The 27,400-nt window shown below is 39.9% G+C and overlaps 1 protein-coding gene and 1 non-coding gene across 2 annotated transcripts in view; both read right to left on the bottom strand.

Moving 5' to 3' along the window:
• Scr (Sex combs reduced) overlaps positions 1-25,986 on the bottom strand; it is a 34,232-nt gene extending 8,246 nt beyond the window's left edge. The window contains exons 1-2 of the mRNA XM_064700430.1: positions 25,471-25,986; positions 16,258-17,258 (exon numbers count right to left, since the gene is read on the bottom strand). Coding sequence (XP_064556500.1) covers positions 16,258-17,230 — 973 coding nt within the window. The 5' untranslated portion in view covers positions 17,231-17,258; positions 25,471-25,986. The remainder of the gene's footprint in view (positions 1-16,257; positions 17,259-25,470) is intronic.
• Positions 5,271-5,342, bottom strand: TRNAM-CAU (transfer RNA methionine (anticodon CAU)). Its single transcript has one exon. It is a non-coding gene; the product is annotated as a tRNA-Met (tRNA).
• Positions 25,987-27,400: the final 1,414 nt, after the last annotated feature.

Genomic DNA, 27,400 nt, shown 5'->3' with positions numbered 1-27,400 from the left:
TGGTTGGGGGTTGGTGTTGCCACAACTGCGACTTGCTGCGTCGGCTACTTAGCGGGCAGCTAATGAGTCGTTTACCAAAAACCATTATCAGTGTCAAAATGCAGCCAAATGATCATTTGTCATAAGCGAGCGCTGGAAAGGGTATCGAGTGTGGTCGCTGCGGGGCAACAGAAATGCTCTTCAAAGTGTTAGAAATGCTGTCATAATAAAAACCTTTATCTATTTCATTTATAACAGTTTGTTAGCTATTAGAAGCTTGCTAGGATCAGGATCTCTCATAAGAAAAAAAAACACTTGGCAAAAAAACATTATTCATAAAATAATTGTTTGACTATTATTCAAATAATCAAATAACTTTTTAACTTTTTTGTTTTTAATTTTTAGTTAAATAGTGAAAATGTTGATCTAATTTATTTTATAATATAATTATAAGATATATCTATTTATTTATTTAACAATTCTTTTAGCAGATAGAAAATATTTGGAACCGGTTATATTGGATTTTTATTTCTAGTTATTAGAATCTCATTAAGAAAAATATAAAAGATCGAGAAAAAACAAAAAAACAACAATTATTAAATTGTTTCGAATATTTTTGTCTTTTATATTTTTTTTTATTTAGTTAAAAGACAAAAATATTCGAAATAATTTAATAATAAAATCAAATATCTATATAATTCATAACAGTTTGTTAGCTTATGGGAACTACCTAGAAAATAATCTTATTTGGTATTTTGCAATTTTTTTGCTTTTATAATGTCAAGGTGAAGAAAACTAATTTAAAACAAAGCACAGAAAAGTTCTAGGTAAATTCTTAGAAGAAAAAGTTGGTCGAAAAAGCATTTTTGTAAAATGTTGTTCATCAATTGGAATATTACATAATTATAAATATGTATTTATCTCTTTTATAAAATAGTTTAAACATGGATAAGGAAGGATCTCATAGTGTAATAGTCAAAATAACAACAAAGCACACAGGAATTTCCTCTTAAAATTATTTGGAAAAATAAACGGCACAAAAACATTTTTTGAAATACTTTTTAAGCTACTGCGATATTATAAACATTATTTTAAATATTTTTTTATTTTTAGATACAGCAACGAGTTGAGAACTTAAAAAAACCAAATAAATAAACTGCTTGAAATTTCAAGGGAAACAGAATATTTGAAAAGTAATATGAAAAGCTTTACAAATTTACACAGAGAGTTCGCCATTCGCTTTTAAACAATTTTGGATTCTTTCAATATGCAATGGCATTCTAGTAAATCCCATAAGGATGCCTGAACTACACTTCTATTTAAATTTAAGGTATAGTTTTCAGTCAATCTAAAATGGAATTAAACTTTTCAAAAATGTTTGATTGAAAGAAATCTATAAATAAATCAAGAAGCGACGTGCGAGACGGCGACAAGGCGACGGACAATAACTGCGAGACAGAGCCGTGGAATGGGCAACGGGGAGCGGGGGGATTGGCTTGGAAGACGAGGACGTGAGCGGCAACAGGGGGCATGTTGGCCATGCTCGAGCTATGCTGGAAGAGATAAATCTTGAGGACGGCGGTCGGCAGCGATCGAGGGGCGCGTCAAAGGGGCCGCTTGGGGTCGACATGTGCAGCGGGTTAATTTCTTTCGGAAAAGGAAAATTAATCAAATATGCCCGCTATTATGGAGCGTATGTGTGTGCGTGTGTGAGTATGTGTGTGTGTGTGTGTGTCGCATTCCTTTGGTGATAAATGATGAGCGGGCAGTTTTGTGCAATGCGACAAATGATGTGACATTTGTGATAATGAAAGTGTTGCAGCAGCACGAGCTACAAATAGATACGACTGAGTGATAGATGGAGCGAGAAAAAGAGAGACAGACCGATCCAGAGAGAGAGAGAGAGAGAGAGAGAGCGAGGGAGAGCGCGTGTGTGTGATTGTGTGTTAATACAACAGGTGTTTCGCTCTTATCGCTGCTGGAGGATAATTCGTTGTTCGCACACACCATTAAAATGCTATTAAATCGTAGTTACAATTGTCAGGCGACAGCCCGAAGCATCTGTATTTGTATCTATTGCTCTTGCTATAGCTGTAGCTGTAGCTGTATCTGTTGCCGTGTGAGAGTATCTCGTCTCTGGCCCATCATTAATCACAGCCCAAATAAAGCGAGACGCTGCCGTCAGACGGTGGTCAGCAGCATAAAAAATGGTCAATATATTAAAAAGGAGAAACACTTTTCTGAAACGGTAGCAATTGCTGTAGCCTCACCCCCTCCAGCCTTGCTCTGCATTTGCCTATTTGCCCTCAAAAAATTGTTCGAGCTGCATGTTGTTTGGGCCACGTTTTTATGTGCGAATTGTGCGTGCCGTCATTGGCTTTATTGTTGTTGTTGTTGTTGTTGTTGTAGTTGTTGTTGTTGTGTTTGTTCATCGGCGTCTTTTCGCATTTTCTCTCGCTCGCGTGGCTGCCTTTGGTTTCGTGAAAAATGGAAATTATGTCAAGAAGTAAATTGATTATTTCGCTTTAAAGCATTTCTCAATTTATATTCCGTGTTCGTTGTCAACACGAACACATTCAGTTTCGTCAGCTACAACAACAGCTTCTACAACATTAACAATAGTTGCTTGCCTTTTGCATGGCGGTTGTTTTCATTTTTTGTTTCTGTTTTCTTTTTCTTTTTTTTTTTTTTCGGTTTTTCAAAAGCCACTCAACTGAAATGACATCATGTGCTTCGAACTTCTCGCCCAGCGCAAACAGCTGATGCCAAAGCAAATTAAACGATCTGAACCCTCAGAGCCGCAGCCAATTGGCAGCATATGGTTTCCGGTGCCGAGCAATTGGTCCAAATGCCTGCAGGAGCATGAAGTCAGTTGCTGGCTTCAGCAGGATTCAGATTTCGGGCATAAAGTGTGTGAGAAAGCAGCTAAATCAATTGCGGTTATTTTAAAGCTCACGCCTGGGGTCGCCTGTGCTCATAAATGGACAAATAATCATGGAAAATTGAGAAGCTTTCAGCTGCTGTTGAGGTTTAAATTATATGTATTAATAGCAATGATTCGTTAAACAAATGAAAATACTACGTTAAAAGCTTTCACATATTTTAAGCTAAATACTAAGCTAATTTAGTCAAACAATTTAATGAACATTTCTAAATGCCATAAATTTCATTTGCTGTAAATTTGAAAAATTATTTAATAAGCCATTTTCAAAATTTTTTAAGCTATTTATAGACCCCGTTGCCACGTTGTCACAATTAAAATTCAATTCCCCAGGTCGAGCTCAACAGGTTGATTTGGCACTTGAAACTTAAGTACTTTGTGTTTTTTTGGAGGCTTACACAGCCGACAGCTCCCCAAGAGACACGTGTCTGGGCTGGCTCCCACACCCGCGGGTTGTCGGGCCGCATGGAAACCACCCTTAAAGAGCTGAACTTGGAAGCAGCAATAATTGTTTTCGATTCGAAACAGTTGGCAGCTCTTCTTGGTCCTGGCCCAATCCCAGGCCAGGCATAATGAGCTGGGTAACAAATTGTGGCACTGCCTGGCATTGTGTTGAAATTATAATAAATGAATTATCTGCTTAATTAATGAGCTTTTAATTTTTAATGGCGCGACGCTCGCAGCGCCAACTGCAAACAGACGAATGCCACAGAAAGTTTGTTTAACTCTTGTACTCGTTATTCTTTGGCCGAGTGCGGACCCAACAGACAAGCTGTGTGTTGGACATGGCCAGAGCTTGATGTGGTGTGTGGTTGTTATCAAGCGATGCGTATCTTTTAGATACAATTTTAATGTGGCTTCTTGCAAATTATTTATGCGCGCATTTTCGCGCAGATAATTATCGTTTATCTTTGATTTAAGGAGAGGACCTCTCAGAAGCGCGTTCGCTGATTGTTTCGGCAGATGCTGTCTCGCTCTGTGTCCCTTCGTGTGAGTGCGTGTGTGTGAGCATGTTCGAATTCAAAATGACTACCTCAGTTAATTATGGGGCTCCCGAGTAGGGAGCGAGCGTCGCGCATGCGCACATAAATTAGCTGACGCGCCAGTAAAACCAGTTCTACAGATATGCCCTCTCTGCTGCTACAGAACTCCGCCCGTGCCCCGCCAGCTGGGCCATGTAAAGAGCGGTTAAAGAGTCGTCTGGCCCACCGAGTCGAGTACCTGTGCACCCATTTTTAATGAGTGTCCTGTCGTCTGCAGTTGAATGAACGCCGCCGTCGTCTGGGCTTCTGGACTTATTTTCGCCATGTCCATGATTAAGTGCGAGGTCTTTGACTGGCGCTGAACAGCAAGAAAAAAAATGAAAAGAACCAGAAACCCAGGGCCCAGCAGACAGCGCCCAGAAGCCGGCAGCAGGCAGCAGCCAGCTAGCAGCAAGCAGCGTGTAATCAATCAAAAGCACGAAACAGAATTTTAAAAAGAATTCATTGACTTTCCATTAATAATTTCCTTTGTAAATTGCATCCTGTGGCAATTGTTGTAATTGTGATGAATTCTTTATTAATGCGCACACACACACACACACACACGCTCGCAGATAACTGCCGGGCTTTGCCGGCATTTGCCAGCTACTGTCCACTCAACGTCAGCGTCAATGGCGTTAGCTTCAATTATGTATCTTGCAGATAGCCACATCGCAGCTCCCCCTCCCCACGCTCCCCACACACTCACAATCCATTTGCGATCCATCAAACACAGTCTTGGCTCGGAGTCTGCTCAATTGGCGCTTGACCGATGCTCTTTAATTTGCCAGCTTATACGATTTTGATGATGCATTTAAATGAAATTATCTCTAAGGCCAATGAGAATATATTGCATAATTAGTATATTAGCCGGGCCTGCCAACTAAAGCTAAACTAAAGCGCGACGTAGCCGTACAATAACTAAAATCAATCTCCGTTCTATGTTACGTTCATTAGCTAATTATGTTGACAATTAGCAATATTAATGATAATTTAATTGCACCTGTTTGAAATCTGCACAGGACCATTCTTATGTGTATTGAATAATTGTGAATAAAATTATAAAACCGAAATCATTTAAATAGTTCATCATAAATATTAATTCAAATAATGAAATACAAATAAAAGATGTTTTGGATTATTAAAATTGGGTTGTTTTGCATTTAAAAATTTTAAAAATTGGAATTTCACTTACAGATAAAAATTTAATAAACATATCTTTTTACTCAAATTGCACATATTTTATTTATAAATGAATAATAAATATTTTTTCCAATATTTAAAAATATAAAAAAAGAGGCATTCCGAATATCTCCTATACAAGCACATAGCAGAGCAAGGTTTCGATCCTCGGACCTCTGGGTTATGGGCCCAGCACGCTTCCACTGCGCCACTCTGCTTGTTTTTTGCCACGTGACTAAAACTATATAGCAATTCGGTGGACGCAGGGAAGTTTCACTACGGCAATGACAAGCATGAAGATTGACTTGTTATTTTTTTTTCCGATAAAAATATTTGTTACTGCTATTTACAGAATAATTAAAGAATTTAAAAGTGGACATTTTGTTTATCACTTAATATGTTAATTTAGCTAGTCTACCGAAATTTTACCGGTTTTTTCTGCCTAACCCACTCGCATTTAAATCAAAACATTTAAATAGAAACAAATAAAAATAAATACACAACTACTACAGATACAGCTACAGTACATGTGGAGAATTGTTTTGGGTGCCAGCAACAACAACAACAACAAAAACAACAGCGCAATCAAAATTAACTTGAAATTTAACTTAAAAACGTTTGCAGCGACTTTTTAAAAACAAAAGTATTCAACATGGCTGCCAGCCAAACATCTACAAGCACAAAAACAAAAAAAAAACCCAACTGGCAAAAATAACAACAACGAAAACTGAGAGACAGAGGAGCTGAAGAGCTAAGGCTGAGGCTGAGGCTGCGGTTGCGGCGCTGATGAAGATGAAGATGGTGAAGTCAGGCGCGGAACAAGTTTTAAACTTGCTACAAAGGTGTCTTAAAAAATCTTTTAATTTCAACTTTTTGCTCGCACCGCATCGTTTTGTTGCCGAGCTGCAAATTTGCTATCGTCAGCAAGTGGTGTCTGGAGGGGGGTGGCTGGAGTCGCAGGGGGCTGCTGCTGCTGCTGCTGTTGGTTGCATCCGCCCGCCTTTTAATGAAGCGCGAAGTGCAGCGAATGCGAAAGAGGGCAAAATTGAAAGTAAAGTAAGCCAAATGCATCCCACTCCACGGCACCAGTTCCAGTTGCTCCACTGCAGCCCTGCTCTGGCCCAAGGGCAGGCTGCGAACAAATTGCAATTGTTGCCATTGCATTGGCGCTGTCATTTGTGGCCAGACCCAGGCACGGCATCACACACACACACATACACACACACACACCCAACCTCAACACATATGCTTGGTGTTTCTCTTTCGGTTTGGCGGCTTAGTTTTTATATGCGGTGTGGCCTCGTGGCTGCATGTCTTCATTGCAGTTTTTAGTTTTTGACCCCCTGAACTCTGGCTCGTTTAACACACCATAAACAGCAACAACAACAAAAGCCACAACAATCCTTTCATTTCATATGCAAGCCATTGCTAATTCCCTGCACAGAGAAAACAAGCAAAGACTGCGAAAAATTATGGCCAGGAAAAGCAAAGTGGAAATGCCAGACATTTAAATCGAATTGGCTTGAGGTGGCAGCGCCTCTCTGTGTGTGTGTGTGTGTGTTGTGTGTGTGTAGTTTTAATCTGCAAAATGTAAGCCCGTGCTGCACGTACAGCAGTCAGATACAAATACTTGCCAAAGTATCTGCCAGATACATGTTGCCACACTTAAGCGGGGGCAGCACACACACACACACTCACACATAGACGACTGGAGGCCACGCGTGTAACTCAATTTTCAATGGTGGACAAGCAGCTCGACAAAGTGCAAGGGGGAAGGGGCGGCGCAGGCAGCTCACGTACTGGGCGAAATGGGAACGGGTCGTGGGTTTGTCTACTCAGTCAAATAGTTTGCCGCCTGCATTAATAATTCACAATTTCATCTGGAATTGTATGCGATTTGTGATGGTTTTCGCTTAGGTAACTTCACTTTGGCTCTGGCCGAGCTAAGATGATTCCCCGAGCGCTCCATTGCGTTGCCGCCTGTTGCTGTTTTCGGTTTTTCTTTTTAATCTTTATTTTTTTGCACCTTTTTTTTATAGAAACCAACTATGGTACAGTGGAGTCTGCGAGCATAAATTGTACACAAAATATTTAAGTAAGTAAGTAAGGCTTAGCTGGTAGATGGATCAGAATTAAAAGCTTTTTGTAAGTATTTCAGCTAGTCAACGACTAAACTCATAATCTGCTACTGATTTCTTTTAACCACTCACAAACAAGCAATAATATAATATGAGATTTTGATTTTATTTAATTTTAAGGAAATTTATTCTATATTTATAGAATAAATTTAAGAAAAAAAAGTTGAACAGTTTGTATATATATAAATAGAAAAAAAAAAATTTCGTTTTTATTGTTTTAAATAACGACATAAAAAATAAATATTTATGGAATAAATTTAAAACAGAATAATGTTGGATTTAGTTACCGAGTCTGAGCATACAGAGGCAAAATAGAACCAAACTTTATTTTTTTGCAAAATTAAATGGGAATTGAAATCCTATTCTTGTGCTTTACACAAAATAATGTATATGTGTTATGTATATGTATATATACATTACCCTTTTCCTTTTTTTTTTGACAACTTAAGCCATCGACTGAGTCGATTAAGCACACGTCATTTGTTTTCCAGTAAATCATTTCTGCTTAAAACATTACGTTACTCAACACTTCTGTTTCATTCGAATTTTTCTAAAATAATTTAAAGCAACAGCTTTCACCTTGGGTTTTGGCCCACTGTGCGCATTGCGTTTATCTCGATTGCGTCATTTCGTTTTAGTTAATGCGCCACGAGATTAATATTCTATGCGTATCTCGGCGATATCAGATGGGTGTCGGGGAGCAACCAGAGGGGAAATCGGCAGCTGAGCGGCGACTGGGCAACCGGGCAACCGGGCAGTGCCAATTTGCAGATGTGCGCCAATTTGCGCCTGAATTTGATAAATTCGCATGCAGTGGCTGCGTGACATTCAGTTGAATTTATGGCTCGCACTTTTTCACCATTCAAATCGCAATTACTTTGCTTTATTCGCAATTTAATTTCCCCCCCACACGCGCGCAGGCTGCAATCGTCGTATCTGAGAGATACAAAAAGGAATCACTGCACCGCTGGAGCTGTTTGCTCTCTAAACAATAGCGAAATAAACAAAGTCGATGCTCAGGAGGCGTCCCATTAGAATCTCATCGACATGGTGAACTAATGAACTGATGTACACAGTTTTGCGTATTTGTAGAGCTGCACGCAGCTAAAACTTATATATCCGTATCTATAGCTATCTGTTGCTGTATCGGTGGCTGGGTATATGTGCAAGACGCGCTGCATTTGCATCTATCAGCGCTGGCACATCATCAGTCATTAGTGGCGCCATTGTTGTTGTTGTGTTTGATTCCTTTTTATATTTCTTGTTGGCTTTCTTTTGGCTGGCCATTGTTAGTGTCTCCCGCTTTTTATGCGCTTTTATTAACTTTGGCCAAAATGCGGCTGCAGCCACTTGAAGACATCATCATCAGCGGCATCAAAGTTTTGGGCTGCTTTATAAGCATAAACAATTCGACTGCGCTTCGGGTAATCATTCATCTTTTTGTACAATAGCTTTTGGCATTTGGTAGCACAAAGTTTACAAAATGGGTTACAGAATCGAATTGTAATAGTGTGTGCTGTTGATTTGGGCAATATGATGAGTGATATTTCTCAAAGTGCAGCCGATTTTAAATGGGTATTACCGCCAACTGGAGCCCAAGCAATGGGGAATAATAATCGAAATTTTAATTAATAGAAAAGCAAATTTTCAAAATGCAGATACGATAATTATATAACCTCTTAATAATATAATAAATATATTAAAAGAAACAAAAATTAAAAATAAAAGCTTTAATTTTTCCCAATTCATGCATACCCCTAATGCGCTGCATTCGCAGCAAATGAATTTGAATTCAAGCAAAGTGATGAGTTTCACATCCGACACAATTCACTTCATGCTCTGCGAGCCACAGGAATGAATGAGACCAGAATTCATTAAGAACAATCAGATGTGACAAGAAAGCAGCTCACAAAGTCTCTACAGGCACATATATATGTATATGCATATACTATATGGCATATATATGTTTATATATACTCGTATATACATATATTTCATTGTCTGCTGCCAAAAGTTGTACGCTTTGTTAGAAATACTTGAGATGCTTGAGCTGCGATCCCTTGCATAAGAGATACTTCTTATACATATTTATAGCTACATTTTATGTACTCCAATAACTGGTAACTGGCCATGCAAACAACACCTTGTGCCGGAAAATTAATTTATATTCCACCACGTTTTCAGCACCTTGCGCTGAGTTTATGCATTACCCCTCGCTGAGGTGTGTTTTATAAAATTGAAGGCGAGTGGAATGGAAAACGTAGGGGGGGCGGCTTAGAAAGTAGTTGGATCGGGCACCAAAATAATAACAATCATTATGATTAAACGCAGCTATTTGAAAAGTCGTGTCCCAAGTTAATGAAAATGTAATTGACCAGCGAATGCAACTGGGTCTGCTCCGGCACTTGGCACTCGGTTGTCTCTAGGGGCCCGGTCTCTGGGGTCTAGTCTCTGGTCTCTGGTATCTGGTGTTGCTGCATGGGCCTCGCGTGGAGGCGATCGCGAGCAGGAGCAGCCCCAGAGTAGACGAGTAGCGTTGGGCCATTCAGGCAGGGTAAAGGGACAGAAGCAGGAGTAGAAACGGCAGCAGACACTAAGATCCATAGCCAGACCCAGAACAGACTCACGGCAAGAGACCAAACATTGTTGTTGTTGTTGCTGCTGCTGTTGTTGCCTTGCAGCCATCGTTGCCATATCTTGTACATATCTGGCATTCAACTCGTTTGCGAACTATTAATTTTGTATAGCATCCTGCATCTCAATGTGGCCTTCGGGTTGAACGGCACAAACAAGTTAAACGAAACTTCAAATGGCTTTTTGAGTTGGCAATTGCAATTTTGTTTAACATTTTGAATATAATAACTGAAATACCGTAAGCTAGTTGAATTACTTGTATTACGAGTCCAACTGAAGGGCTAATCCGTTTAACCGAGACCAAGTTTTGGTGAGTTAAATAATCCTTCTGTTGATACCTCTAAGACATTAATTTTCTTAAATAATACAAATCTTTTGTAACTTGCTTAGATACATTTAATATATGTAGAATATTTATTTATTCGATTCGATTCGATTATTTTAACTTTAAATATTTATCTTTAATAAGTCAACATAAGTACAACAAAGTGCGGCGAGCTGCAAATAAAATCTATGAATATATATTTTATAATTTAGTTCCTCGAATTTTAATTATTTGAAAATATTTCTTTGTCGTTCAAGCTTCAGGCTTTTTCTTTTCATAAAATTCCAATGTTTGGGAATAAGAAGAGAAAGCTTAAAATCGAATGGAAGTCTTTAGAATGGAACTTTTAATATATACCAGAAAATATCAAAAGGAAATTCCTGAATTTATTTTAAATGCAATTGGTTTTTTTTTCAAAGAATTTTTGAGCGCAAATGTACAACCTTTCGTATTTACATTCATTTCATACTAACTAGATATATGGAAATCAAAAACCCAAAATTAATATAATTGAAATATTTGAAATTTCATTTCATTTTATTTTCCGCCCTGGTATACTCTGCCTTTGTTAGTTCAAATGTGCATAATTGCTTAAATTTTTGATTATTTAAATTTTATAAATAAAGCCCCGCTAATTAGGGTGCAGTCGGGCGACTGCGATTGTCCCTCGACCGCCTGCATTTGCGGCGCGCTTCACAAATTTATTAAATTGACAATTTGTAGCAATAGAGTCTGGTGGGAGGGGGAGGGGGGGGGCAGTGGGGTGCGGCCAGTTGCATCTAATAAGCATTTGACATTTCGTAGGCTTGCAGACGGCAGGCAGGTATGCACATTTGTGTATCTCATAGATGCGTTCGGCTTTCAATTTGTGGGCGGACGATGAAGCGCAAAGACCTTTGATGATCTGCTACGAAATTGCTTGGAAAGTCGCCAGCTTTGGTCTTGTCAATTAGAGAAATGCAGACAACAACTTCACAAGATTGCATGCGATATTTAAACGTATCTGCATTTGCAGTTGTATCTGTATCTTTATTCGCTTTGTAGGTGTATCCATAGCTGCAGCTACTGTTGGCGTGCGGCTCCGTTATGAGCTCATTTAAGCCAAAACATTTTTTAACTAGATGCAAAATGCAAATGCCCAAACTCAGGCTCAGGCTCAGACTCAGTCTCAATCTGCGTCGTAGGCTGAGAAAGGGGGCAGCAGGGGTGTTCGCTGCGGAAGGTGTTTCGCAGAATTCTCTCATTCTCGCCTGACGATCTCTCTCGTGCTGCGCCTAATTGAGGCGCGTCTCGAAGATGGCGTTTAACTTTATTTTAATATGGTGGCCACAGAGAAAAAAATACTTGACGTGATTATATGCCATCAACGTGTTGTAGTTGTAGCTCTTGTTGTTGTTGCCACTCGTCGCAACATGCACACAAATTTGCATAATTGTTAACATGCTGTTGTTGTAATTGTCGTGCTGCCGCTTGTTGTTGTTGCTGCTGGATTTTAATCAGGGCCTGTTCTGGCCGCCAGAACATGCAGTTGCAGCTAGTACCCCGCTGTCGCCACACTCCAGTATTTGCTCTGCCTGGCACCTGGAGCTATTTTAATAATATTTCGCTAATACCAGTTCTGCTTTTTTAGTGGGCTGAATTGGGTGGGTTTGTTGTTTTAATGTGACCACTCAAATTGTAATACGCCAGAACCCGGCGCATTGGCATTTAATGAAGACATTTGCCATCGAAAATTAAGTTGTACACGAGAGTGAAACAGCGCCAAGCGATAAGAAACATTAGAGAAACTGATTTTAATTGGCCACCAGGTTGGTTAGTCGCAAAAGGTTATTGACTCTGCGCGTTTGAACAATGATATAGGTGCATACACACATAAATATATAAAACACTCTTTGATCGACCTAAGTGTAGGCCATTTAAGCTCATAATATAATTATAGTCTTGATTCTGCCTATTGAGTGCTGTAAATGCTGCGATATCTTTTATAATGTTGAACTCAAGGCAATCAAAGAAATGCTGCTAAAGCAAGTTTTGCTTATGAAATCTCCAGCTATTTTATAATCCCAATTATCTGTTTATACTTATGAGTGTGCTAAGGGCGACTCTTAAAAGCATTGCTTAAAATAACTGCTTAAGAATATACCTAAAATAGTTGCGTAGCAACTGAAAATCCATCAATATGAGATATTTTCAAAAAATTGTAATTTACTTTCGTTAAATTATTTCAGTTTTTAGCTCCCTTTTAAAAACCTATTTTATAAATGCATAATATTGAATAAAATATTGAATATTTAACTATAAGACAAAAATTCTGTTTACAATAATTGCTCAAAAATTAAATTTAATTTTTGTTTAACCCATCAAAGATGGGTAAAAAGGGTATATTGGTTTGAGCTTCGATTTAGTCATGTCCGTCCGTCTGCCCGTTGAGCTATAGACAGACATCTCGTATAGCATACTCAGATCAATATCCCGATATCTCGTCTTATTTTTATGACAGTTAACAACTCGAGTATTATAATAGCTAGATACACAAAACTTTGGTGCTCGTATAGTATGAAAAGATTGTACATTTTGGATACTCCCCCCATACCACTAAAAACTGAAAGAACTCATTTTTAAAGTTAGTCACACTTTTGGGTGTTATATTTAAGCCCTGAAACTTTCATAAAGATCCGACTATGAAAGCCGAAGTCAGTCGGCGTGGGTATATATATGTATGTAAATATATATACAGATTTATAGGCTAAATTGATAACATCGGCAAGTCAGCGCTGGGTTTAGGGAATCTTCTAGTCTTGCACACCCGACCAAAGCAATCCTACTTGTTTTCTTTATAACTTAATTAATGTTTGCTTCATTCGTACTTTTAAAGTTAGTCACACTTTTGGGTGTTCTATTTAAGCCCTGAAACTTTCATAAAGATCCGACTATGAAAGCCGAAGTCAGTCGGCGTGGGTATATATATGTATGTAAATATATATACAGATTTATAGGCTAAATTGATTACATCGGCAAGTCGGCGCTGGGTTTAGGGAATCTTCTAGTCGGGCACACCCGACCAAAGCACTCCAACTTGTTTTCTTTATAACTTAATTAATGTTTGCTTCATATTTAACATAACACTGGTCATACCCATTCACATAGGCGCACTCGATTTCCAGAGTAAACATGGGTTATACTTGCTGCAGAGGGTTGGCAGCTAATTACCAGTGGCAACGCGGCTATTCATGAATACACTCGTACGAGTACTCACGCATACACATGCTCATAGCTGAGTGAGCTTCACATTGCCCTCAACAGCAGATGATAGAATGTAATTAAACCTCATCGATGCATAAAAACAGATACATAAAATAGATGCTTGCATGTACATACTAGTATATATAATTCACATTCATGCCCAAGATCGTATGCAAATGTATCTGAGTGTTTGTCGATGCTAAAAATGGCAGACGGCGTGTGCATTTAGTTGGCTTCATTCATGTTCTTCAATTACCAGATACGAGTAATACGCATCTTGGCAATTCGCTTTACTTTTCTGCGCTATAATTATTTTTTGCACTTGTTCTCCAGGTTCCCCTCATTGTTGTTGCTGTTGTAGCTGTTGGCTGCCATGAGTTACAGATACATAAATAATAATAACAATATGCCCCATTGATTGGACTTGGACGGCATGAAACGAGTTTTTGTACAAATGGAAAATCGCAAAACGTTTTTTCTGCTGCTTAATCAATATGTATTTACTAATGTTGTTGTTGTTTTGGTTTTTGTTGCTGTTGCTCTTGTTGGCTTGTGTATTTATGCATGCAAATGCATTTCTTGGCGCTTTTCAACGACTCTTTAATTGGCTGACATGTTGTGATTTTGGGTTGTCAAGTTTTGCCTCCGCAAATGCAATTTTCAGCCGGCAACTGGCAATTATCGATGCCAATTTGTGTTACGAACGCTTCGCTGGTTATATAAAGTCATTAGAGACTTAAGGCTAAATAAATGCCGATCAAGTGGAATATAATAAGAATATCAAGGCTACAAGCCAAAAAAAGGTTTACGCTGGTTTGGTTGAGGGTTCAAATCCGCGCGTTGGTTCAAATCTTTTTTAATACGTGGTTTATTCTTTAACCAACTAATCCGGTTTAAGGATCGGTTCATGGCTAGTATAAAATTGGAATTCCGTGCATGAAACCGGTTCGATTCCAAACTGGTTTGCAGCCTTTAAAAATAAACTGTGTTTAAGTTTTCAGTTAATTGTTTATTAATGCCAAAGCTGAAACAAAAGCGAAAGAGGGGTGGGTCTGGGCCTGCCAACTAGTTGCAATTAGCCAGTTCTGCCAACTGGCTGCAATCAGCTATGAACCGAGTCGGGCGACGACGACAGGTCTTCGATGGGTATTAATAAAAGTTTATGGAAATTATAGAAATTGTTAATTGATTTTAGCCAAGCAAAAGAGCCGCACGACGCATACCGCTGACTGAGATTGATTCAAACACCGCGACCCACTGGACCCCATGCACCTGATACTCTGGCAGCAGTTTGTGGCTGCAGTCAATAAATTCGATGATGCCTCAGCCCAGCAATAATTTCGTCGTGAGTTTCCCCGCCAAGAGGTCAGCAAAGCCGGTTGGTGGCGGGGCAGGGCTGGGGAGTGTTGGGGTGTTAAAGAAAAATCGGTGTGCGCGCCATTGACATGATGAAATATCGCTCAACAATTTTTCGTCTCACAATTTTGTTGTGCAGAGAGCACAGTGTATCTATAGAATGCACAGTCTCTAGCACCAGGCAGCATTAGGCGTAACAATTTTTCATGAAATTTGGGAAATTTAAATATAAACGGAGCGAGAGGTGCGAGATTCATATCAACAGTATCTCGGCCTGTATCTGTGCTCCGCTCCAGCCGTATCTGTATCTGTATCTGTATCTGTATCTGCATTAGGTATTCGGTATTATGAGTTATTGTGGGAGTCTGTCGGCATTAGCCGCGGGTGCCGGCTGTCCGTGTCCGGGGAGCTCGTTCTGCTCGGGGTGGGACAGGCGGCATACGTTTGTTTACAATTTCACGCGCTGCGATTTTCGCGGTCGAGTTTTCACGCAGCGCCGCAAGAAAAATGGGCAAGTGTTAGTGTGAGGGAAATCTTTTGTTATTGTTTATGTATTTTGACAAGCTGCCCCGCGCGCTCAGTTTGCCAGACAATTTGGTGCTGGAGATACTCCGAGTAGCCCCTGCTGCCCCCCGCTTCCAGTCATGTGACTCGCTTACAAAACGCATGCGAATGAGTGCGGCAAGGCGGGCGCAGGTACTCGTAATTGTTCAAACACACTCATTTGAATGAGTTATTAAGTCAAGTAACTCAGCAATTATTTAAGTTTTGCTCTTCGATCTGTCAACAGTCAGTCAGCGGAAATTTAAATATAATATTCAGTTCAAGCCAAGTCAAGCGCTCGTGTTTGTAAGATTTCAATTTGTAATCCTGTTTGGTTAATATATGCACAAATATGTTATGAATATAAAAAGGGAAGTACACACTGGAATTGAGGAAAAAAATATTCAAAAAATCTAAAAACAAATGAATCGAAACAAAAATCTGACTTAAAATGTTGCATTGTAATAAACTTTTAAGAGTCTGTCCATAGATCTAAACATTAATAATCCTTTATATCAGTGTGACCAAATCAAAAAATTAAAAAAAAAAAATGATTAAAATTGTGATTATATATATATATATATACATATATAGATGTATACATAAATATACTTAATAAATAAATAATTTAGCCAATCGCTTTAAGCCTTTCGGTTATAACAACATAGAGAATTTTCCATTTACATTTATTATCCTTAAAATCATGGTCACACTGATATGTATATGAAACTTAATAAAATCTACCAGACCAATTATTGTGAAAAATGTTTTTCAAAAAATCCATTAAAAAACAAAACTTTCAACAAAAAAAATTAAATGCTTGTGTTTTATATTATGTTGAAAGTAAAAATTTTAAAAATAAATATTTAATTTAAATCAATTTCTTTGACTTACTCTGTCCGAGATGTACTCGCTTCATCCATGGATAGATCTGTGGCGGATTTTTCTTGCCGTTGCCGCTGTTCTGACTGCTGCCCGCCTCGTTGCCGCTGTCGCTCTCCGAGTCCGAGTCGCCGCCGCCCGGACTGTGCATGGGCACGTTCACGTTCACATTGACGGGTCCGGGGCCACCGCCACCGCCGCCGCCCCCACCACCGCCGCTGCCACCGCTGTGGTTGTTGTTAAGACTCACGGCGGCGGCGGCGGCGGCCAAGCTGCCGCCGAGCACGCCTTTGTTGAGGGAACGGGCTACGCTCTCCACCACGGAGCTGGGCGATAGCTTCGGTGAGATGTCGCGCGTGGAGAGATCCTGCGGACTGGCCAGCGACTGGTTGTTGTTGTTGCTGTTGGCGCTGTTGTTATTGTTGTTGTTGTTGTTGCTGCCAACAGGCGTCGACGGATCGTTGGCGTATTTACAGCTAATGCTCGCCTGTTGTTGCTGTTGTTGTTGCGGGAGTTGTTGCTGCTGTTGCGGCAACTGTTGCTGTTGCTGCTGCTGTTGCTGTTGCTGGGCGACAACGGCGGCCGTCGCATGTGCGTGCTGCTGCTGCTGTTGCTGCTGCTGCAACAGCAATCGTTGCGGCTGCAGCTGTGTATAGTCCACCATATCGGGATTGGCCTGTCCACCGCCCGGCGCCCCGCCTCCGCCGCCCAGGCCATAGGCCGCCTGGTTCGCATAGTGGGCCTGCGGTGTGTTCGGATACAAGTTGGGCGTGTATGCGGCCGCCGCTGGGAAGTAGTCGTTGCCGCTCGGCGTCGCCGCGCCCGAGTTGCCCTGCCCGCCGTTCGCGCCGCCCGCGCCACCGCTGTTGCCAGTGCTGCCATTGGCGCCCGGATGACTCTGCTGCGGGTTCATCTGCTGCGGATAGCAGGAGGCCAGCGAGTTGACAAACTGGTACGAGGACATGGCAAAGCAGTCGGGATCCATTTTGTGGCCGCTACGCTAAGATTTCTATCTGAAATGAAATGCAGTCGTTAGAGCAACAGTTTCAGTGCCAACTCGAGCTCAGGGGCGGCCAGATGCACACTACAGATTGCAAATGGCTTTAGGTGTAGTCTACTAATCCCCGCCCAATGCAGATCCCACTTCCCGATTAACTCTGCTGCTCAAAGAGCTTCTGTGCCCTCGCAATATTTGCATTAGTTGCAGATAAGTGTAGAATTAAGACCTAGCATAAACTTAAAATAATCTTACTCTGCATTTAATAACAAAGTGTGTATTTCTTGCAGGCACCGTGGTTCAATGTGTATTTTCGGAAAACAAAACGTGAGCTCAATCGATATTCAGCTTTGTATAGATTTTCTTAATAGTCTCTTTTTAAAATTAAATTAACTAATTATAGAAATAAATTCATTAAAATTTGTATTTAAAATATAAAAGTAGTCCAAAAACTAATTTCTTAGCTTTTTATTTGAAATAAAGACTTGTATTCGAAAATTGTTACCTTAATTATAGATTGTAATAAGTATTCTGCTTTGGGCTCGTAATTTCAATGGAGCTGCTATTTCCTACTGAGCATCATTATTACAATTATTTTCGAAGCGGCTAAGAACCCAATTTCCCTTGGCCAAAACAACTGGGTGCTGCCCGCTTCCGGAGTGGGGGAGTCGCGGGGCGAAACTGTTTGGATTTCACTTGAGCTGATGGGCAGGCGCGGATATGCCTAAGCATTGGCATTACGTGCATGCAATTTTGGTGTGGCACAGCTCGGCCCAGGCCAGGAATGCCTGACCCGCCCACTCTCGTTGCTTGGACACTTGCGCGAACTTGCGGCTGCACTTGTGTCCGAGCCTGGGCGCAAACAAAGACCCGCTCCGAGTTGGACACCATCGCTGATACAGCGGACTGGCCGGTCTGGCTGGCTGGCTGGCTGACTGGCTGACTGGCAGAGTGTTTGTTTGAATGGAGAAAAACTTGTATTTCGGCCCGCTGCAGCGGAGATAGCCACAAAAGCGGCCGCGATTGCAACGTTTTGTTTGGGCCAAAAATCGAAACAACAGCTTGGCCCAAAATAGCCCCAAAGCCGAAAAGTGCAAAACGCAATGGCAAAGACCAGGCCAAGTGTTGGACCAGGCCAGCAGCAGGCAGCGAGGAAGCCAATGCCAATGCACGGAGCACATGAACATGGCCGAAAAAGAGAAGAGGAAGAAGATACCATTGCCCAAAAACAATGCAACGACCTTTGCAAGCTAATATTTTGCTCTCTTGAGTCTCTTCTTCTTCTTGTTATTCTCTACTCTGCTTCTTCTTCTTCTTCTGCTGCTTCTCCTTCATGTTGGGCGCTTCGTATGAAACCAATAATTTTGATTCAGTGGGCAATTTAACCCTTTAGCATGTTGTCCAAATGAAAGGAGTTGAAGCTTTAAATTAAATCGCCGTACGGGCCTCGACTTGAGCTCTGGCCCAGGCCCTATACCTGTCCCAGGCCTGGCCCGGCCTGGCCTGGCTTGGCCTGGCGGGTTCTCAGATAAAACTGGCCACAACTGGGCAACCGGTGGCCTGGGCCAATGCTCGACAGAGATTTATTTGATGAGCAGCGTTCCCGAAAACGTTGTAAATTCGCATTCGGCCCTGGGTATTTGACGATTATGGAGTTTAAAGCAATTGTAACGGCATTTCGCTTAAGTTTCGATTTTCGATTAGGCCACGGGCAGCAGCACAAGCTGTTTAGCCCAACGACATACAAACAATTTGATTATCCAAATTATATGCTTAGATAAGCAACTGCTTTGACCCTACGACTTGTAGACATTGCTCCAAGGAATGGGGCTAAAGATCAAATCGAACCAAGAACTGGAAGGCAACATATTAAATGTTATGAAATCGAAGGCATCAAAATAGGAATTACATGAGTAATCTTTAAGAAATTAAATGGAAATATTGTAAGTGAGAAAGTGAGGACTTAGTTACAATTTATCAACCTTACTTTTTCTGCAAATCTGCTTGCTGAGACCTTCATCATATTTTATCACAAGCTACCTAAATAATCAATCTGAAATGATCTTCGATTAGGCTGCGAAATATCGAACCTCTTCTATTAGCAATATAATGGATAATGGAAGTTCCATCTTTAATCTACAATTAATTGAATGCGTGTTGACCCAACTGGCGGCGCCGGTTGTTTATTTTTTTCGATCACTTAACGGCAAATTAAAAATTCCGAATAAATAAAGGCCATAAATTATACGAGTTTGGAAATTATTTTCCAAAGACTCGAGCGACAAGCGGTTCAATTGGTGTTAATTAAATCCATGAATAATGAAAACGCAAACCGAATTTGCGGGTTCTCTCCGCGCTTTCCAAAAATAAAAAAAAATATCATACATATGGATATGTACTGTATATAGAGAGTGGATACATTGATTGGCGCTGGTCTGGCTCATTCGTCGGTCGCTGGGCTGATTGTCGCCTCATAAGAAAGCCATAAATTATGGCAATTCTTTCGGGCAGCGACATTTTTGAGACGAGGGAGCGAACAAGCCCGGCCAAACTGAGCGACTTTCCTTTGTCTCGGCGTCTGCATGACGGTTGGGCATTTTCCTTTATGCCCATGCCCTGCCCCGGGGCCACCTTTGTATAAACATTTTTAATATGCCTACGAAACGGGAGTGAAATTCTTGTACGGATACTTAAACCGCAGAACGAATTTCCCTTTCCAAATGTTGGCCCGACATCGGCACAGGTAAATGCTGCTGCATTCATGAAGAAGAAGAAGAAGAAGAAGAAGAAGCGGAAGGTACGAGTAAATAAACAGCAATTGAGTTGCACATGCGCAGCTCTAGAGGTTCCCCCAGATCGACTCTATGTCACCATAAATCAATTTGTGCCCAATGCGACAGCTGAAAAGGGTTTCTTCTTTTGGGAACTATTCGTGAAAACTCCAGGACAATGGCAGACGTTTTGAGGTGCCGATCTTATGATCGGGGGTTGTCCATTGTAATTAAGATGATTAACTTTTGCATAATCGATGTTAAATATAGAAAGGAGAGATATAAAAAGATACTGTTAACATTTTTATATACGCATATTTATTTTTTGTGAATAGAGCATTTTCTTCTTTAGTTTTGGGATTTATTAAACTTGATTGACGTTTGCTTAATCGACCTATCCATATTTACTCATCTAGGCAAGGAATGAATTAAAATAAATCAATTTGAGTTTTTATAAGAATGCACTATCTGAAGTTTGATCATTTATCAATCAAATCTAACAATCATATCTTATCTCTAGTTTAGGCAAATGATTTGTTGTATCTAAAATATACTATTCTAGCTATTTAACTATTGTCTTAGAGTACTTTTTTTCATATATTTATATTGGAAAAAAGTGTATTTAATTTCACGCTAATATTCACCTGAAGTGAAGGAATTTATGGAATAAATCGTACTATCTAAAATATACTATTTCAACTATTCCAACTATATATAGAGTATGTTTTGCATTTTTTTCTTATATATTGTAAAAAAAAAGTATAATGTAAGCTGTCAAAACCAGTCTGTTGCGTACTTCATCTTTCTTTTGAATCTAACACAGTTCGTACACGCCACTCTATATGAATTATTAGATTGTCATCCATTTCTAGGCACTTTGCAGGCGTTGGCAAGTACATCATCATCATCGTCATCATCCCGGCCAGGCCATATCCCAGCCATCTCTTAATTATGAAACGAACAAAACCCTAAGCAGTTATTTCTTTTACAAATGTCGCCCGTTGTCGTCGCCCAACGTCGTCACCATTACAGATTTCGAGCGCGCCTTGTTTGGTTGTTGTTTGTGGGCCGGGGTACTCTGGTACCCGGCCGGGCCTGGTCTGGTCATAAATCATAATTTTTAATATTTGTTGTCAACATGGGCGTAGCTCGTGTATATGTAAACATGCCGCTTCTAAAAACTGCCACAGGCCAGCGCTCGAGCAGGGACCCAAGAGACGGGACGAGACGAGGCGAGACGGGACGAGGTCGCAGTCGCAGTCGCACAATTCTAAAAGGTATTTGCGCACGCGCAGTCACACTCATTGGCATGCCTCGAACTCAGTCTGCCTCTCTCTCTCTGTCTCTCTTTCATTCGTTCTCAATGGCCCAGCAATAACAATGAGCCAAAAAGGAACGACAAACGCACACGAATGCAAGTGGGCCCATTAAAAACTCATAAAAATTTGTAAGCACCTCATAAAAGTAGTCATAAATATTATTATTTGTTTTTTCTCGCTCACTTCTATCCATCTCTTTTTCTCTCAGTCAGACATGTTCTGTTGTTGTTTTTGTTATTGTTATTGTAACAGTTTCTCGCCTCAACCCTCGTCTGTGTTTTGTTTTGCGGTTGCGGCTCTCATAATTTTTATGAGTTGTTTTTGATTTGTTTTTCGAGCTGTCTCGATCCTCGCTGCAAGCGGCCATTGTTGACCTTTTGACACGTACTCAAAAGTGCTGGTCGCCTCCCATGTTTGCGGTTTGCCTTTTGTGTCCTTGCACTCAACGTTTTACACATCATTTACGATCGGTTATGTAATTGTTGTATCTTAAACAAAACATTGACCTCTATCCGAGAGCCAAGGACAACCCAATTGTGCAACGTGGTTTGGCTACTGTTTATAACTTATTGGAACTAGGTGATCAGGATTGTACAATAATAGTGAGAGTTTTTAGAAGAGGAAAACAAATGGCCAGCACTTAAATTAATCTCGTACATTATTTCAAAAGCTTTTATAGTAAAAGCGAGATATGAAAGCTCATTAAAGCTTCTAATTATATTGCTCGCTGTCATTTAATCTCAATGCAAGCTTAAAACTCAACAATTAGGCTTATATATGACCCTTTCGGCTCTCACTATAACTAATCCTTATGATTACTAAAGCTTCAGCAATATTCTTAAGCTTTTATTTATGAATGATATATTATGCAGATCATACACTTTTGTCGGGAATAAAAGATGAGTGGCGTGCAATTGAAGAGTGGAAACTATCAATATTCAAGAGGTATTTAAATCCTAAAACAATACATACTTTTTTTTCCCTTTTAGAGGGTACTAACTTTTGTCGTTAAATGTTTAACGTATAGTAGGAGACATTTCCGACCCTAGAAAGTATATATATCTACTAGTCCAGTTTCAACCGCCAAATATAGTCTTGTCCGTCTGTCTCTTTCCACGCAGACTAGTCTCCCATGAAGCTTTATTGGCCTGTCTTTATGTCTCTTTCTAGGCGGAACGTATGTGGGAACCGGCTTGATCGGAACATCTTATCATATGGCCGAAATAGGAAATATCAGTTTTTGTTTACCTTTCTGTTTTTAAGGAAATCTTCAACAAACTCTAGATTTATCTGCAAAGCCGTGTCAACAAGGGTATTTAATCTGCGTTCCTTTCATTCGTGTTTTATTTTTGAACTGGAGCTTATCTTTACAAATCATTATATATATCTAGGTTCGCTAGCCAGCTAATCTAATCTAGGTAAATCTTAGTTTTCCTTTTCAAGTGTTGCTTGATATTAAACTATTGCTTTCAGAACTTCAACATTTCATATTAGATAAACAAATTTCATCGCTTTGAGAATACATAAAAAGAAGAAGAAGTAAATCACAAATTTGTTATCAAGGTGCACGGCATAGAAATCAGCCAGGATGAAAAGTTGGCGTCTCCTTCTGCCGTTTGCCGGAGTCGTCGAAAATAAATGTGTCCCGGCACTTATTGTACCTACACATCCAAATACAAAGTTGAGCAAATGGCTGCCGTCGCCCCAATAGATCAACGACTCCCCAACAACAGCAACAACTATGCAGGCATTGTTGTTGCTGTTGTTGTTGTTGTTTTGGCTGTTGTCGCGGCAAAGTTTGCGTGTTTCATACATTTATTTTTTGTCGGTATTTTGATTTATAAATATAAATAGGTAAAGCTGAAATATCATCATGACATTTTAGCCCGCTGTTGGGTCTTGGCCCAGTCCCAGTCCCAGTCGCCGACCAGTACCGTGATGAATGTGGGCTCCAGGCGCAGGCCAAATGCGAATGATGATGGCATAAATTCAAGCGCTGACAAGCCAAACAAAAACTGCAGACAAATTCAGACTTGGACCTGGACCCAGTGTGTGTGTGTGTGTGTGAGTGTGAGTGTGTGCACAACTAGGCAGCCAATTAGCTCGCCGGGCAGCAGCAGCAGAAGCAGCAGCAGGCTTTGTGTTGTGTCCACATTATGCAACAGCCCATTGAGGGCACTTTGATCTGGCTCGACCACCCTCTGGGAGAGGGCATGCAAATGAAAGTGACCTACATCAAGTGGCAATACGATTCACCCATTCTCACTGGCCAGCTACCATGTGTGAGGGATCAGGGCAGGGATCGGAGCGATTAAAAGAAGTGCACATGCAGCGAAATTGGGCTAGGCGCACCATGGGCGCCCGGTGGGCACCCTCGATGGGCCTCTGTTAGCGTTCCATATCAATGCGTCTAGTAAGAGGAAGACGTGTTCTTGGGCGCAGCTCAGAGTCACATTTTAACATAATTCGAGTTTCGGTCTGGTCAGCATGACTTCCCGGCCATGTGATGGCTGGGCACGCAATTCCTATGTACAACGGCTGTGGTTTCCCAAAAACTATTTACATTTCAGATACATACGTCTATATACATCATGTTTTATATAGCTAAATATATATATATATATATGTATATGTGTTAGGCATAGTAGGTAGTTTGTGGCTGCTTGTTAGGCATTTTTCATTCGCTGTGACATTTCGCCTTTGTGGCTCTTAATTATTTCAAAAACGGCTGCATTCGTTTTAATGAAGTGAAAATTCTTTGCGTTGATATCGCGCACGCAACCCAAAACAAAAATGGAACAGAACAACAGCAAATTGGATAAGCCCAAGAACTGAGGAGTTCTGTTTGGGCTTCCAGCATAATTTAATTGAAGGTTGCCACTGTATGCCATTTAATATATCAATTCGATTTGAAGATTCAATTCAGTTCGTATAAGAACGCGATATTAACAAATATTTTCACTAGTTCTAATTGTTCGAAGATAATTGATTACAAGATGCGACTCGATTCGATAGTAAGGCACAGCTAAATGCTGCTATTCATTTATAAATTTTCTTGTATCAAATATATCATTTAAATATGACTGCTAAGGAAAGCTATAAGCTGTAAAATTTCTAATTCAAAAGAATATTCAGCAAAATATAAATTTAGAATAACAGAAGAAATGACTGTCGCACAAAATAAAGATATTTGTCAAATTATGTGATTCTTTTTTTTTCTGAAGAAGAAAAAGTTGATTCTAATAAAATATTTAATTTATGAAGAGTCTATATATAGTTTTGTTGTTAACAAATAAACTTTACATTAGGAATAGATAGAATACATTCGATATTTTAATTCGCATACTTTTGCACCTTTCTATATTGTAATAAATAATATTTTACTTTTTACATTCAACTAGCAAATTTTAAACGACAGTCATTAAAAGTAGTCGAAAACCACTAAGGTAAAAAATATGCATTCCTTCTTTTAATTCGAAGAACTATGCACAAATCAAATATATACACATTATATTTTTTAATATTTTTTCAAGTCTCATTTTATTTTAAGTGTTCAATATCTGTAAAAATAAGCGTCTACCTCTCAAAGAATTGTTAGAGTTTGATCATATTTTTGCTTAAAAAATCAATATATAATCTTTGAGTTCTGCTTCAGCTATCAATTAAAATATTTTATATTTATTGTTAAACTGTTTTTTATGAAAGACCTTAGGCAGATTTTTTAGTGATAGCTCTGGGCAAATCTACTACTATACACATATTTCAAAAATAATAAAACTGCCTGATACAAATTATAAAGTATTCATATTCAAACCCTTGGAAGTGAATTTTACCTTTGCTTTCTTAAGAATTTAGAATCAATTTTAGTCTCATAAAGTGCATTCACTTCAATAATTTTTAGCCGACGGCGTTTGGCATTTAGTGTGGAAAAAGTGTTAGCAATTTTTATTTTTATGTTATTCACATCACAAATTGAGAAAAACTGTTAACAATTTTTGTGATTTACTGCAGTTGAGGGCGGAAACAGTTCCGTGTTCGATCACTTTTGGCCTTTAGCTAATTGCCAAATACCGATTAAGCCCGCATCGTTTCAGGTTAATCCGTTTGCATACCGAGGTTTAGCGGGGTTTTAATTTACCTGCTGTTAGTTTTGTGAGTTTATTTTTGCACTTGTTTGGTTTGGCGGATTTTAAAACCGTAATTAGCCGCAGCGGGCAGGCACGTAATTTGTCACAGTTCTAGTTGGGCTGCGGCTGGTTGAAGAGCGTAGTTGAATCTCATTAAGATGCGCCGATTCGCAGTGTATCTGCGAGTAGTTCACGCCGAATTTATGGTATCCATCAGCGCGAATGTATTTTAAACGTCATCGATGAAAACACTGGCACTGAAAACACTTAGCTGCCCATCCATCTTCCGTTATTATCGCTCAAAGTCAGCGCTGCGCGTCGTGCAATGTATCTGTATCTGCGACTGTTGTTGTATCCAACGGATGCGCGTCTCTGTTATCGTATTATGCTAGGCAGAGAGCCGCACAATTCGCGGAGCGAGCGAATGCTTTGACGGATTGACGGATTGTTTAGCCACGGCCAAAAGTTTTCGGTTTCTGTTTCTGTTTCTATTTCGATGAATGTATCCGCGAATACGTGCTCGAAGCGCCAATGTCTCACTTTGACTGCTCGGGCATAATTCAAATATCTGAGCATCAATAAAAAACTCATGCAACGCGCAGCGCCAGCGCCGCCAATTGTAGCTGCGAGTACGAGCAAGTAGAGGCGCACACAATCACACACACACACACACACACACACAGTTACTGCTATGCCATGGCTGTGGCAAACACACATTCATTCGAGTGCATTCATTAAACAGTCGCGTAAAAAAAAATTCGACTGCTAGAGCAGTCAGACAGCATTAAATGCGGTTGCTGCTGTCTCATTCGCACACATTGCTGCTGCTCTGCTGTTGTTACCTTTGCGGACGCAGAAATGTGTAGCCGCAAACAAGAGTGAGAGCGCGCGTGTGTGTGTGAGTTCGAAAGAGAGCCGGTTCGAATTTATTAACGCTCTTCGAGTGCGAAAGCATTCTATTTCGACTTCGCTCACGAACATTCTTATTGATCTCACGTACACTGTACGTGTGTCTCACGTACAAGAAGGGATCGCTTGAATATTCGAACTTCGAATTCGGCAACAAGGCTAGTGTGTGTGTGTGTGTGTGTAGCCGAAAAAGTTTGATAACAGCCGAGAAAGTTAAAGTTCATTTCAACTTTAAGTAGCCAAACAAAGCTATGTATTTTAAAGGTGCTAAAGGACAATTTGAATCATTTCTCAGGGCTTTTTGAGAAACAAACATAAACAGGTCAGCTCATTCAGATTCGCAGAATAAACTGTTTGTTTATTGTTTTTGTTAATATTTTTCCAAAGAATTTTATTGAGTAACGCCCCCGCATTTATGTACCTTATTCTTGATGAATTTCAGAATTCGTATTCTATTTAGCCAATCTATTGCTGCAGTTGCTATTGTTTTCCCCATACCAGTTGTTATATATTGGGACAGTTGCTTACCTATTAGTTGATAGTTTTGAAATCCAATCGGTAGTTTTGTTGCTTCGAGAACTTAACTTTATTAAGCACTTCACTTAATGTATGTATTGTATTTTCTTTTTTTGTAGTACACTCAAAAATATTTATGTATTGAATACATTAAAACACTTGACTTCTTTAGTCTACGCAATTGTCGTGACATTCTCCAATTTTATTGGCATTTTTAAAGATTATTACAACTTTTCACTTGTATAAGAACTATGGAAATTCCAAAATTAGGATTTCTGATATTGCATATATCCTCAGGCCTGAGTTCCTTTTAGTTATCCCTTAGATTCACTGTGATTTAAGCGAAATATTCCATTGAAAGCATAAGTTGTGTGCAATTTTGCCGTCGCCTATAAAAGCTACGTGGGGCTGACAGTCAATCACCAACCCAGTTGGACGTGTAGTACTTCGCGACTAATAATACGACTATTTCCAGTGTGTAAATGAAAGTTTGATTAAATTTAACCGGGTACCGAG

Source organism: Drosophila montana, unplaced genomic scaffold, assembly GCF_035044405.1.
Source record: "Drosophila montana isolate Dmon_TW-CO22-7 unplaced genomic scaffold, ASM3504440v1 contig_1761_1, whole genome shotgun sequence".
Taxonomy (NCBI): domain Eukaryota; kingdom Metazoa; phylum Arthropoda; class Insecta; order Diptera; family Drosophilidae; genus Drosophila; species Drosophila montana.
The sequence above is the reverse complement of the archived record's forward strand: the minus strand, read 5'-3'. Positions and strand labels throughout refer to the sequence as shown.